A 14153-nucleotide genomic window follows, 5' to 3' on the forward strand; every position below is an offset into this window, starting at 1 on the left:
CGTAACTATGAATCGATTTCTGTTTTAAAGCAGGGAATAATATCACCCTTTATTTATTTAATGTTGTTGTATCCTTGAGATAGGTACCCTCTACTTATATTGCAACCATTTGTCGGTTTCATGTACAAAAGCCCTTACCATTGTATACTTTGGAACCACATGCAAAGCAAGAAAAGTACATCTACTCAGAGTTTCTTTAAAGTTACGACCTTTTTACGTTGCATGCCAATCTTATTTTAGGTATGGCTGCCTTTAAAAAATCTTTTCAACTTTCGTTCGGAGATTTAAGTAGAAAGAAAGTTGTTGCATAGCTCTCGATCAATCCTCAGATTTAGTGCCATGCAGTTTGGGTAAGATTAATTTTTTTAAATTTTTATACATCTGACAGATTATTAAGGAAAATCAAAAAGATCAAAGATCAAATACATGTTGTTCAAATCATAAATCGACCCTGACAGTAAATTTGAATTGAATTATCAATCTCATTTTGGGTTTTTGACGGTCAATCATCGTTACAAATATGCCATTGTAACTTTTCTTTAGATTGAATTTTCAGTTTTCCAAAACAATACATCTAGAAGCTAAAATTTTCTATTTAAAATTGTACAATCATACTCGTAATGCATTGCACTAAATCTAAAGATGCACTCATAAACAATTGAGTGAAGTTTGTCCCAAAAATTATTCGTTAGCTACATTATTTAAATGGCTCTTGCTTTTACAAAAGTTTTTTTTGTAATTTGTTGTATTGCAGGCACATTGCTAATCATCTGGTGTTTTTATTGGTCTGATTTTTATACTTAAGTGGGATTGAAGGGAGTTATTAGCTATTTGGGTTGTGTAGAATGTAGTCTAGAATTTTTCTTTTTTTATGGAATATTTGTATGGCTCTAGCCACAAGTGATATCGAGTAGGTTTGATTTTGAACCTATCAGCGCCACTCTGTGACCTCCTTTCCTAGTTTTTGTTCCTTCTTTTTGAAAGGATTTGTAATATTTCTGGTTTTGTTTACAAAATTATGAGTTGTTGATATTCTAGAAAACTCATTGGTTCAAGCCCTCAATTCGTATACCTCTTATTAAAATCTGAAATTTTTTTCCATTTTTGAATTCATTGGGTCAGTCAAAAAAAAGGTTGAATAAATCTCTTTCATTGAAATTCTCTCCTTTTTTTTGCACTCTGCTTTGTTTTGCCTCTTCGGCAAGTGGATCAAATAATTAAATGCTTAGTATTTTCATTACAGTTTTTACAACTATAGCACCTTAAACTTGTGGTGTCAAGAATCTACAAAACATTTTGATTTAATTTTATTTGTCTCTCATTTTTATCTTCATTTGAATTTTTTTCTTGCGGGATTTTCAGTCGTGTGTGACTGCAGTTGACACAGCTTATATTTGTCTAAAAATACCTTCTTTCTTTTTTGTTGTTCCTTTTCTCTCTAATATATTTTGATCATTCATCGGTAAAATCATACAAATTCGAAACTTCTGTTCCCAACAAAAAATTTCATTCATTTGTTGAGCAGAATGAATCATTGAGATATTTGTTCTCTTCAGATTAGTTTTTGTGTTTCTCTTATTTCTGACTTATTACAAGTTTTGATCATGATCATAATGCCCAGGATGAAGGTTGACTCAGGGAAAAAGAACATAATGTATTCCATCTAGAAATCATTTCCTCTTGGCAAATACTTTCTCCTTTGACAAGAACCTAATCTGATATATTTAATTCGTTTTTTTTGTTTTTATTTTCAAGCACTCCATCATTTTTACTCTCTAGCAGAAATACTCTACGCATTTGAAAGATACATTTTTAAAAATTTTCCAACAATTTTGCTGTTTGGGCATCCAAACCTTACTGATTTTCATGTTCAATTTTAATTATGGACGTATGGTCTAAAAATAAAGTTTTTTTTCTATTGTTTTTAGACTTGCATCCTCTCATTTAACTCAAAAAAACACTGGTTCAAGCTTGCACAAAAATTTCGGTTTATTAATATCCCACTGAACGGAATATTCAGAACCATTTATTTGAAAAAATCTATTTATCTGAGAAGAAATACTGAGTGCTGTTGGTTGACGCTACGCACAATAGTTTCGGCGCTTGAGTATTCCTCTTGGTAACAGTAGCATCATTTTGGCACAATGCAAGTCTGGCAATGTTTTCAACTTTTTCTTAATGCCAAAAAAAAAAAGAAGAAAAAAATCATAGGACAAAGCACAAAACTCTAAATGGGAAAATAAGTAATTTATTTTTTATACAGGCTTATAAATATTTACAAAGACTTTCAGATAATTTTTAAATACTTACATGCAATTTATATTGCAAATAATCATTTATAAATTATTTATTTTCATAATTTGTACAGAATTTATTTACAAGTCTACATTCGAAAATTTGCTATTTTTTGGTTCTCATTAAACTTTTGAATGAAATAACAACTGTATAAAAATAGTAATCAGCTAGGTTACAAGACGTTGAGAGTAATAGAATACATACCTATATCGTCGTTCCTACGATGTAAGGGCGTATAACTATTTCCATACAAACTCCAAAAAGCATTGAGTCTTAGCATGATAGGGCTCATGTGGGAATAGATAAAATAGATGCCTTTACGTCGGAGGAACGACGATATGTGGCTCTCATAATGAAAACTCCTGAGTTTGAATGAATGTCATACATCAGCTCGCTGTCATTACTTGACAAAATAAGAAAAAAAAAAAAACAACTTAATTGGCTTGAAGCAATAAGACTAAGTAAATCAACTTAAAATGAGACAAAAGCCTCAAAAACGTAAATTAAAAAAACCCAGGACGCTTCACAGTGTTACAACTGCAGTGCGAAAAAATACGGTTGTAACACCGTGAAATGCTCTGGGTTTTTTATTTTATGATTTTGCAGCCCTAGTCCCATTTTAAGTTGATTTTGCAAAATATGAAACTTATATTCTCAGTTTTCTTCAGTCATTAAAATTATTGTCTGTGTGACCCTTCAAATGCATAGTAGTAAACAAATTATCATTCACTAATTATTTAAATTTGCTTCTTTATCTTATTTTTTTTTTCTCTGCTAGATTTGCAGCGTGAGAACTGAAGGTGAGATAAATATTTTTTATCCCTCTAAAAATTGTAAATCTCCAAATTTTTCTCATCTTCAGAACATGAACAATGCTAAAAAAGTTTGTAGCTGTGTTATTAACATAAATTTCGGTTTAGTTACCTGGTCTTACAAAAAAATTTACCACAGTTCTTTTACTTTTAATCCAAGATATGGCTAAATTGAACAATATAAAAAACGGTGGTTAAAACGTAAATTTAATTAGTAACGGCCATAATGTGTCACTAGCTGAGGTAAGATCTTAAGCACTTTGCACATATTTTCTCTTCAAAATTTCACAAGAAAACAAATGACGCAACGGGAAGTCTGAAACTCAAATCCTTAACTAGATTTAACTGTTTACAGTCAACATTGGTTAAATGGCGAAAATGCAAACCAAATCATTTGTATAGTCTAATTTCTATTTTATCGGTGTTAAAACGACGAAAAGAAAAAAAGAACTTGCTAATGTATAACTCGTTCGAGATGACTTTGGAATTTCTTACTATGTGTGTATCAAAATACTAATAATAACACTTGAAGAAGAGTCATGATCATGAGTTCAGATACGAACTTTAAATGCTGATTTCGTGTAAAATTTTGCAGTGCTCAAACAGAGAAATGTGTCTAAAAGTTGTAAACTCCTCTTAAAAGAACCATCAAAAGGAAATGCTCATCTTTGAATAGAATTTTCACAAATCTGAAAACTGATTTCTTCTGTGGCCAGCCTTTCATTATGAGAACTGAGTCATTATTAACATTATTTACTTCATGAGAATTGGCATGAGTTGACATTTGTGAGATCAAGTTTTAGACTGTTGCCATCCAGTGCTTTGAAAATAAAATTAGGTGGGTTAGAGAATCCGGAAATATGTATTAATTGTAGGTATTGTAGCTGAAACTGACCATCAAGCTTAAAACGACCATTAGGTCAACCAATCCTAAAGAGCCCGTAGAAATAGTGTTATACTGAATGCAAGCGAATTCTCAAAAGTAAAAGTTGATTCACTGCATGTATTTACAAGTGAAATTATTTCACCTCTTCGAAGTGAATTTGAGCATACTTCATTTGTGGAAAGTAAATTATAAAAATATTATTTCTGGATTCCTGAGGATCACTAAGTTTGACGTACATATAATGATTTTGGTAGGCCGGTATTCATGAAAAGATGAGGTGTTAATTTTCTTAAAAATTATAAATGAAATGTTTTTAGTCAAACTTTTACTTATAATTATGAACTGTTTGCCTTCAATCTACCAAACATCATGGCTTTGAACTGAAGAAAAATGAAAGCATTCTAAAAAATTTACTAAGCCTCCAGCAGTGTTGACCCAACAGGTTTTTGTAGTGCCTAAAAGTGAAATCCAAGTTGTATCTACTCTGTTGTGGGGACGCACCCAATCTCATTCTTTAGAGGGAATAGTGTTAACTCTAATCAATGGATGCTCAGTTATCTGGTTGTAAATTATGGCAAATCTTTGATTTTTTGAGCACAAGAGAGCTTAAAACTTCATAAATCAAGGTGGCCCTCAGATACACTGAAGGTGCCAAACAAATTGGCAATGTAGATCATTGATACTGTGGAAAACAGGCCTTCAAGGATGGCATAATTTCTCAAAAACAAATTTTCTAGTCCCTAAAGTTCAGAGCCCATATGTTTTCTCCGAACATACCTCGAGAAGTAATCAGGCCTCCAGCATTTACAGCTTCCAGGGATTAAGAACCAGTCATAGTATAGACGGACCTGAAATCATTTATTAATTGTTGAGGGTTAATAAACATGGAATCAGTCGTATGACAAGATTTTGAAAATTAAATTCGTATAGTCTTCATTCTTCCCTTTATCTTCAATGTATAAAAATAGAACTTTTGACGTTGAATGCTAATTATTGGTAAGAATTCTTTCGTACCTGAAAAACATGATGATCATTTATGTAATCTGTGCTCTGCACTAGAATGAAGTGGTAGAACCATGTTGTCAAACTTTAATCCATGTTCCAGAACTGACTATTTCTTGGAAGACGGTTTTTTAATTAGAACATTATTCAATGCAAAATTTGGAACAGTAGTTCAAAGTATTTTTTTTTTTTTTTTTTTTGGGCACATTTTGACCTTAATTTTGAAAAGCACATTTATCACCAAGGAAGGAGTTGGAAAAGTTGTAAATAAGTACCTTCTCTAAAGATATTCAATGATAGGTATTCGTATGTGACTGTAGTTTCAGCAAGAAGGTCAGGTCCCAAAGTGGAAAAATGTGGGAGATTTTAATACATTTTAGGCACGTATTGAATTCAGAGAAAATGATGAAACAATTGAGTGACTTGTGTTTTTTTGAAAAAAAAAAGCAAATCTTCCGAGTAGCAAATGTGATTGAATAAAGTATGTTTGTGGACGCCAAATTCATAGAAAAAGGTCATCTGTTCCCATTAAATCAGGGTCCGTCTCTTGATTAAGCCCTTACAATCAGCTTTAAAAACACTGTTTTATGGGTACCTATCTCATCCAAGGACAATGTTTCATGTGGTCTCATCCAGCATCTCCGTAGTTTTATACATATTGTTTAAGTTATCAGTCAAAGGGCAACATCAGGGTCAAAAATCATCAAACCATTTACCTGGAAGCAACCCAGCTGATCAACGCCGTCGCAGTGTGAACGCTTACTGCTAGGAGTTGAGTTTTCAGAGCCAGCTCTTTTTTGTAAATATTGCTGATATTGTTGGAAGTCTTGAACCGCTGGTGGCTCCTCTCCAGCCACTGGAGTTCGATGCACAACTGGTTGCCGTCTATTTGATGGCAAGAAAGTGTCAGGGTAGAAAATTTCAGCTACAAGTAAACTTGCCCATCTTGGAGAAGACAGACAACCACCGTCCATGTAGTGACACTTACTTTGTCTGGAACAAAATTTTTTAGCTTAACTCAAAGTGAAATTTTATGAATAGTGGGAACACCTAAAACTTACCCTCGGGGAGAAACTAAAAAATGCACACTCAATCGGTAGTGTATCAATATTTAAGCGGCAACTTCATCTTTTTAAAAGAAAAATCTATAGATATTATTGTTTAAATAAATAAAGGGTTTGTTCTAAAATTTTGAATTTTTTCTCTGAAATTTTCTTACAAAATATTCTGTGTCAGGAGAAAAATTCAGAAGAAGATTCAAGAAAAATGTTACTCAGTTTTTGTTTTTAAACATTTAATGAGCATAAATGGGAATATGTAATGTTGCAATCCAAAGTTTTTAAATTCTTACCAGATAATATTCAGTGAAACCAATCTTGGCTTGTACGTTTTAATAAGATTTTTCAGTGTGTTGAAAATACTGCCTAGTTTCCAGTTTTCACCTTTCCACGTTTGAAAATGAGGATTGATTCATTTAAAATTTAACACTGATCCTTTACGTTTAAGAGATTTGCACTTACACGCATCTTGTTACTTCTACTGTTTGTGTGAAGTATCCCTCATATGGAATTTGAACCACATATCGCCAAACTCCTTGATAATTTCTGGCAAACACAGGTGTTGCATATTCCACCTTTGCTGGACAGGGAGTTGGTGGTCCATCTAATGGCAAACCATTGGTGCTGTCAGTCTTCGTTCGGTAGTCAAGTGACTCATCGTCCCTCCTCTCAATCATACCAGAGCCTAGAGGTCGTCCTTGGATTGCTTTGTACAACATGCACAAACTGCAAAAAAATAATTCTCATATCAAATTCTCACTTCTTGCTCAGGTTTATACATTCCTATTGTGCTCTATACCTCCTTGGAACAAGCATAGAGGCATCATTTGCTAGGAGTTCAGCCATGAGAAAAAGAGGAAAATAATTTTATATTGCAAACTGTTACAATGAAATCTTATACAAAGTCTGGCTTCTCAAAATGTCTCTCTCATGGGTCTTCCTAAACACCAGTCCCTAGGAAAATTTGTAATGTTGCCATAATAGCAGGGACTGTAAACAATTTCCTAAAAAATGTGTACATTTTAATTAAAAACTCTTAATTAAACTATTAAAATTTATGAAGAAGGAAACCCTTTCTGGAATTTTTTTACGTAAATTTTACGAGAGGTCAAATTTAAGTACAATAGTCGTTTATAAAAAATCCCAAAAAGGGTTTCCTTCTTCATATATTTTAACAGCTGTTGCTAGTAGGGTGTACCTATCTAAAAACTATCGATAAAGCACAAAAACAAAGCCCGAATATACGAATAAGAGTGGTTACGTGATAACGGCTGGGGTCAGGTCGCCACTCAATTTTTTTCTTGTATTATGTGCTTTTGCAGCTAAAAATGAGCTAGTAACAGCTCAAAACGTCCTGCCTTTTAGTGTTTTTTAATGTTTTAGCCTTGTTTTACCCATATCTTAATTCTCTCCTTCTTTATTCTAAAAACTAACATGCATATGAATGGGTCCATGATTATATCATGATGTTTAAATATTTTTAAGATCTTATCCAATGAAGAAAAATTCATTTCAATTCCCCTTAATATCATGATAGATAATAAGTGCATTTCAAAGTAAAACAAGACTATACTTACATCCCTCCGCCATTGTCGCAGAATTTCCTAGATGTCCTCCTGGCAATAGTAATATTTACAGGTGGAGCACCTGTTTCATTATCGAGCTGAGGAGGAGGGTTTTTCATCTCCAGGCCAAGGGTTGAATTAGACTCTGCTGACCTTTTGGATCTACTACTGGGACTGTAACGAGGAGGTGGTAGACTGAAAAATAAAGATTAAAAGATAGCAAAAGGCAGACATTCAAAATTATAAGATGTAACTATTACTGGGATTGTAACGAGAAGGTGGTAGACTGAAAAATGAAGATTAAAAAAAAAAAAAAAATAGAAAAAGGCAGAGACACTCAAAATTACAAGATGTAACTATTACTTATATATAGTTACCTATCTAATCCTTTCTTAGACGGTCTAAGATAAGGTTGGGTGGACAGGGCAGGATTTACCTACTTGCTGCCCATATGGGCCGCCTGTATTTTGCCGCCCCCTTTTCATTCGTTTTGAAACATTAATAAAAGCCATCGAGTGAACGTACCGGAGGGGGAGGGGTGTATAAGACGCGTTTACTCGTGTTGGATACATTTTTTGCGAAAGCCCTTTCAACACTACTAGCAAAAGTTCACAGAACTTTGCGCGAAAGATAAGTTCTGTAAACCTATCTCTGTGTGGACAAGGTCTTCCATCTATAAAAAATGAACGAAAAAACTATGAAAGAACAAACATAAATGTGGTTTAATAAGTTTAACTTCCGCCACCGCGCCGCGTTGACCGCACTGTGTTTGGCGCAATGCTTGAAGTATCCCTCCAGTCTTGTAGGCGCTATGCGTTTCACGCCGATCGCTGCTGACCGCACTGGTTTTTGACGCAATGCGTGAAGTATTCATGCAGTCTTGTAGGTGCTAATATGTGTTACATGCCGACCGCCGCCGCGCCGAGGGTTTCTCCTTTTCATCTCAAGTCCTCGTCATCAATGCTCTCTGCGCCGCGCCGCTCCAGGCCGAATTGTGTGTTTGGTTTCCCTCTTAACTCGACTAACTAAAAGTTCTCTCTCGTATCACCGAAAGACGACAAAATCAGAAATTACTTTACTCTCAGGAAATGAGAGATTTTGTCGCCATTTCTCGTGTGTAATTTTTTTCTGAGTCCAATTTTTTTATTACACCCACATTTAAAAAAATTGCAAAGCCGCCTCCTAAATTTGCCGCCACGGGCCGCGACCCATTTGGCCACCCCCTAAATCCGGCCCTATGGGTGGACAGACTTTAAGATAGATGAGCCGAGAGTTCTTGGCTAAACAGGAATTTTATATCTTTCTTTTTTTTCTTTTTTCTCCCGAGGCTTAGAACCGATGGCCGAAGTCTTAAAATGCATATCTCTGGTGTAAGGTTTCAAACTTTTCTCTCGTGTCTATTTTTTAAAAGAAAACTAGCCATGAAATATCCTCTTAAAATTCTCTGTAAAATTTTTTTGAAATAATGAAGTATATTCCCTGAAAATGTGTAGAAAAACTAGTTTTCTCTTAAAAAATGAAACTTGAGCGTAGATTTGCAACATCACAGTTGAAAAGTCTCATTTTTTGGCTTTCGCCATGAATATACTCTTTGGCACATCCTTGACGTATCACCTCAAGCGAATCTTATGGACATTGAGCTCCCCGCACATAAGATGTTTTAAAGAAGACACACTACACTGTCAATAGGGTTCAAGGAGCATCTTAATTTCTTAAGAATCCGATCTCAAGCACGAAGCTGAACTCTCACAAGAACAGTATACTTTTTGCATACCCGTTCAAAGGAAGGCAAATTATGATGTGTTGTCGGCTGAAGTACCACGTCTTGTAACGCAATAAGGAGTCGTTTCTTTCTTCTCGGCAAAAATCGCCCTGAAGTACCTATCAAACTGGAGGAATCCTCAAGATTTGTCCCAGTGAGGAGGAAGGCAAGTATGTCAGGATAAACGGAGAAAATATATCGAAAAATCCCAGGAAGAATCGCGGGAAGGGTAGGGACCTTTTAAATTTCTTCCTCATCCATTTTTAAAGTTATGTTCGCCAGTGGCGTGGCGTGATTTGCGATATATCGATTGATACGCCACTCAAACCCATGAAAAAAGATCGATTATCAGGGTGTTCGCAGCGAACACCTCAGAAATCGATTCTTTACCATTACTTCAAATGGCGAGATATCGATAATCGATCATTCACGCCACGCCACTGATGTTCGCGTATCTTCATTGCGGTGTTTCAAAATTTCGGCTCCTACCTTATTTTTTCCAAGAGAAACAAATAAACTTTAAAGCTTGAAATTTATGCAGAATATTTCACTAACAGAAAAGAAAAATTATTTCAAGAGCTTGAAATTTATGTAGAATATTTCGCTAACAGAAAAGAAAAATTATTTCAAGAGGTTGCGCCGACCAGTTTTCCAAAGGAAAAAAAACGTTAGGAAGTCTGCGACGTTTCGAACGGAGATACGTGGTTTCGCCCTTTGATCGTCGTTATTTTCTCCTTTAAAAATTCTTAATCTATGTTTATAAAGTGAATAAAACTCATAAAAGAACTTACTTCGTATAAGTTGTTGGTGCATAAGACTGGTACATCGATAGGTCTGGTTCTTGACGAGCAACTTTTGGCAGTGTCTCGTCTGCTTTCAGGATTGGTAAGGTTTTACTGAAAAATTCTAATGTTTTGTTTTTCAGAAGATCACTGAAACAGAAAATGAAAAATCAACGTATGGACTATTACAATCTCGTTAGGTTTTTGTATCGGAACAGTTACTAGCCGTAATTGGACGGATGTCATCGGATTAGTTTAACTGCTTTTTTCTTGCCTAATGTTCTCTCATGTTTTATTTTTTGCACAATCATCATTCATCATTCCTTGTTGTGAATATCATATCGTCCTCTGCGTTTCCCTGAGGTAATGAGGAATGCACTCACAAAATTTTGAGTCAGAATTTTGCTTAGTTTTTTGCCAAATAGGGAAAACGTGGAAAAGAATCCGACAATGCTTGGTGGACTAGGCAGATGATTCGTCCAAGTAAAAGCCGTAAGCAAAAGTTATCTACGGTGAGAGATTTTGACAACATTATATCTTCAATCACGGGTGCAGAAACTGCTCGATCGGCCGATCGTAAGCCGATCATTTGGTAAATGTATCAAGGTACCTGAGAAGAGAGGAAAATTCGAAGGCAGAAAGCATTCGGGATTATTTATTTATTTATTTATCTTTTTTTTTTTTTTTTTTTTTTTTTTTTTTTTTTTTTTTTTTTTTTTTGGTGACGGAAACCATTGGACGGGCCATTTTTTGAGGAGGAAGCTTATATGTCGGTAATTTTGTGGGAAGAAAATAGTTGCAGTGCTATGTGGATAGCAATGTGAAGGCTAGCTGCTTCAAAAAATGTGAAGGGAGCGTTACATTGAAGTTTGTCAAATCCACCCAATGAACGTTATTTACTTTTTGCTCAGTGATGGCCTTCCTCGTTAAATGCAGATTTGAATTAAACTTATTCTTAGGATTTTTCGGTCGATTCAGCAAGTACATACATCAGAAAAAAATCACTGTTTCTCTTTCACTAAAATTATCTTAGCGATAGCTAGCGTTGCCACCAACTCATCGAAAACCAACTGAAATTTAAAAGAATTTATTACTCGTCGGAAATAACTTACAAAGGATATGGAGCCCCTAACACATTCTGCCGCATCGGATTGATCGGAATGAATCCTTTATTTAAATCTCCACATAGGTTATTTAGTGACTTGACTGGTCCCACCATTCCAGCACCTGAAATGTGAAAATTAAACACAATGAAAGCAAGTAAGAGAACGCTACTGAAGGAGAGTCTTCATTTATTTAGAAATATGCGTGGTGCAATTGGTGCATGGCCGACACGTTAGACGTATCGTGACTTGCAACTATTCGTGTTCAACGGATGTCCGTGTTGCATACCCGAAATTTGAAGGCGCTCTCGGGTTTTCTATCCTCTAGATGACGAGCGCCAGCGCGGCGCACAGTGAATCGAGTCAATATAAGAAAAGTAGGACATGGAACTTTGGACTAAAATTTCAAATTTTTAAGTTTATTTCGTCACATTTTAAATTTGAAGGGGTGCCAGTGGTAGAAAATTTCACGAGGAAATCAATGGAACCGCTTTCAGAACCTCAAAGTTTCATTTAAAAAAAGTCGTAAGCGTTTAAAGTTTCCAAATTTTGTCCGACCTCTCCTCTCCTATTGACTCGATCCACCGAGCGGCGGCAGCTGCAGCATGACACTCAGGCCTGCTTGTTTTATAAAGAGTCGCATAAGGTGATCTCAAGAGAGCAGGAATAGTTCGGTGTGTAACACTTCAAAAATAAAAGTGCACGACATTTTACCAAATGCCATTATTTCGCCATGATCGAAGGTATTGTATTGAACTCCTTTTGCCCTAGCTTTGACATGAATGACTTCGATTTTGTACCGAGTTAAAATTGCTAATTAACCAGGTATTAAGCCAATTGAACTGGTACGTTCGGCTATTGCGGCCGTGTTAGTAACTATGGCAGCATTGTCAAATTTTGTCGGTTACGTAACCAAAGTCTAAAAATCGAAATTGAAAAGATGAAAACTGTCGATTCTTAAAATATGAAGCACACTCAGAGCTGCATTGAACTATTTCGTAACTTTGGAGACTTCCTTCCCATTTCATCATATCCATTTGAGAAATGACGGGGCTGAGGAATTAATACAACACACCTCTTACTACTGTTTATTTTCTAAAATAAAGTTTTGCCTGTAAATACATTCCAATTTACCGCTAACGTTTCACTCGGATACACCTTACAGAACCATTCGTAACATTTTTAAAACTCCTGGCTCTATCACGCAAAAAATAACTGCACTAAGTGTAACTGCCGAATCGTGTTATGCCGTTAGCGGTGTCACAACTTTTCCATGACTTTTTTCGCACGATTATTAAAACTTTCGTGAATATTCGCGACTCCTTTCAAAGGGCACCGTCGAGAAATCCAAGATTATTCCATCAATTGCCGAAAATTACTATTTTGCATTCAAAATCGGAATTGGCAACTTGTAACGAAAGAAACGACCGGTCTCAGTCAGTCTTTAAGACTTTGGATTTTAAATATAATCAGAATGATTCATGATATTTTGCACTCAAAATGTATGGGACATCGTGACCTCTGATTTATATTACCTTGACTTTCAAATGGGTTACATTTTGCAATAAGGAACCACTATCTCTGGCTCTCCCATAAAAGCAGAAATCTGCATAAGGAGTCCAATGTCATGTATGCTGTCTCTAAAATGGGCCAGAAATAATGGTTCTTTAATGCAAAATTTAATCCAAATGTTTTGCTTCAAAGCTCTCTCGACCCCCAGCGACACGACTATTCGCAATATTCCGTCATCATCTCAGAAACGGCGTGACATGCAACTATTCGTGCTCGGTAGATGTCCGTGTTGCATGCTCAATTATTGAAGGCGCTTTGCGCGTGTTTAAATCCTCCCAAACGATGCGCTCGGTGGTATGGCACTCCGTTCTGTTCGTCATGAATCGCTTAAGGTGTTCATCCCCGAATTTGGTTTTGGTCGAACTAGTGTGCGATATATCTCATCGATTATGTAAAAAAATTGGCCGATTTCGTCTCAGTAGCCTCAAAAATGACGATACCCTCATCTTATAAGTCTGAAGAAATATCGCGACGAAAAGTAATTGAATAATTTTGAGGGATGAAAACAGAATTCGGCTTTAAAAAATATCTCACTCAAGACAACTGTCAAATTTCGTATAGAATTGAACGTTTTCCCTCCTGAGGCAAATCCTTTTTTCATTTGTCCGAATTTAGCATTATTTTTCGCGTTTCATTATCATGTGCTGGGGGTGTCGTCGCATATCCGCTTATGGGTCTCAGGGCTCATGTCTTAATACACATAGTTCTGTTTGGTAGAAATACGTCCAACTTATAGGATGGAATGCCATTCTGCCGCGCACGTCGTCTCAGGGACGCTGACACTCATGGAGCGCCTTCAGTTTTTGTGCACGCAAGACGGACATCAATTGGGCATGATTACTCGCAAGTCACGCCGTTTCTGAAATGGTAACCGAATGCACGTTGCATATGGGATATGGGTGATGTTGTGTCGCCGAAGGAGATCATGATGGACTTACTAAAGCCAAATGGCAGTGGCGTGGCGTGTTTTGCGATATATCGATTTTTATGCCATTTAAACCTACGGAGAAGGATCGATAAACAGGGTGTTCGTAGCAAACACTGCAAACACCTTACTATTCGATTATTTACTTACGATATTAACGATAACGCCAAGTCCCGGGACAATTCACCTGAAATGAAGATGTTGCATGTGTGAGGGATTTGCGATTTGACCATTAATTCCTATGTAAAAGTTCGCGAGAAACTCGATGGTGCCGCTGGTTTTCTCTGAAATCAACTCCCAAGCTCAAAAAAAGCTCTCAAAGTGAGGCCAAAATGGAGGGGATATCCCACCCTACCCTGAGAGTCCACCTCTACATCAAAACAAACTCTCC

The 14153-nt window shown here is 36.0% G+C and overlaps 1 protein-coding gene across 1 annotated transcript in view; it reads right to left on the bottom strand.

The window, feature by feature from the left end:
* Positions 1–608: 608 nt before the first annotated feature.
* The window catches only part of spz6 (Spaetzle domain-containing protein 6), a 78115-nt gene continuing 64570 nt past the window's right edge, over positions 609–14153 (bottom strand). Inside the window, exons 3-8 of the mRNA XM_072301511.1 lie at positions 11275–11389; positions 10172–10312; positions 7631–7813; positions 6516–6779; positions 5712–5988; positions 609–4841 (exon numbers count right to left, since the gene is read on the bottom strand). Of these exons, the coding sequence (XP_072157612.1) occupies positions 4734–4841; positions 5712–5988; positions 6516–6779; positions 7631–7813; positions 10172–10312; positions 11275–11389 (1088 nt within the window). The 3' untranslated portion in view covers positions 609–4733. The remainder of the gene's footprint in view (positions 4842–5711; positions 5989–6515; positions 6780–7630; positions 7814–10171; positions 10313–11274; positions 11390–14153) is intronic.

The sequence above is a fragment of the Bemisia tabaci genome, chromosome 6 (assembly GCF_918797505.1).
Source record: "Bemisia tabaci chromosome 6, PGI_BMITA_v3".
Taxonomy (NCBI): domain Eukaryota; kingdom Metazoa; phylum Arthropoda; class Insecta; order Hemiptera; family Aleyrodidae; genus Bemisia; species Bemisia tabaci.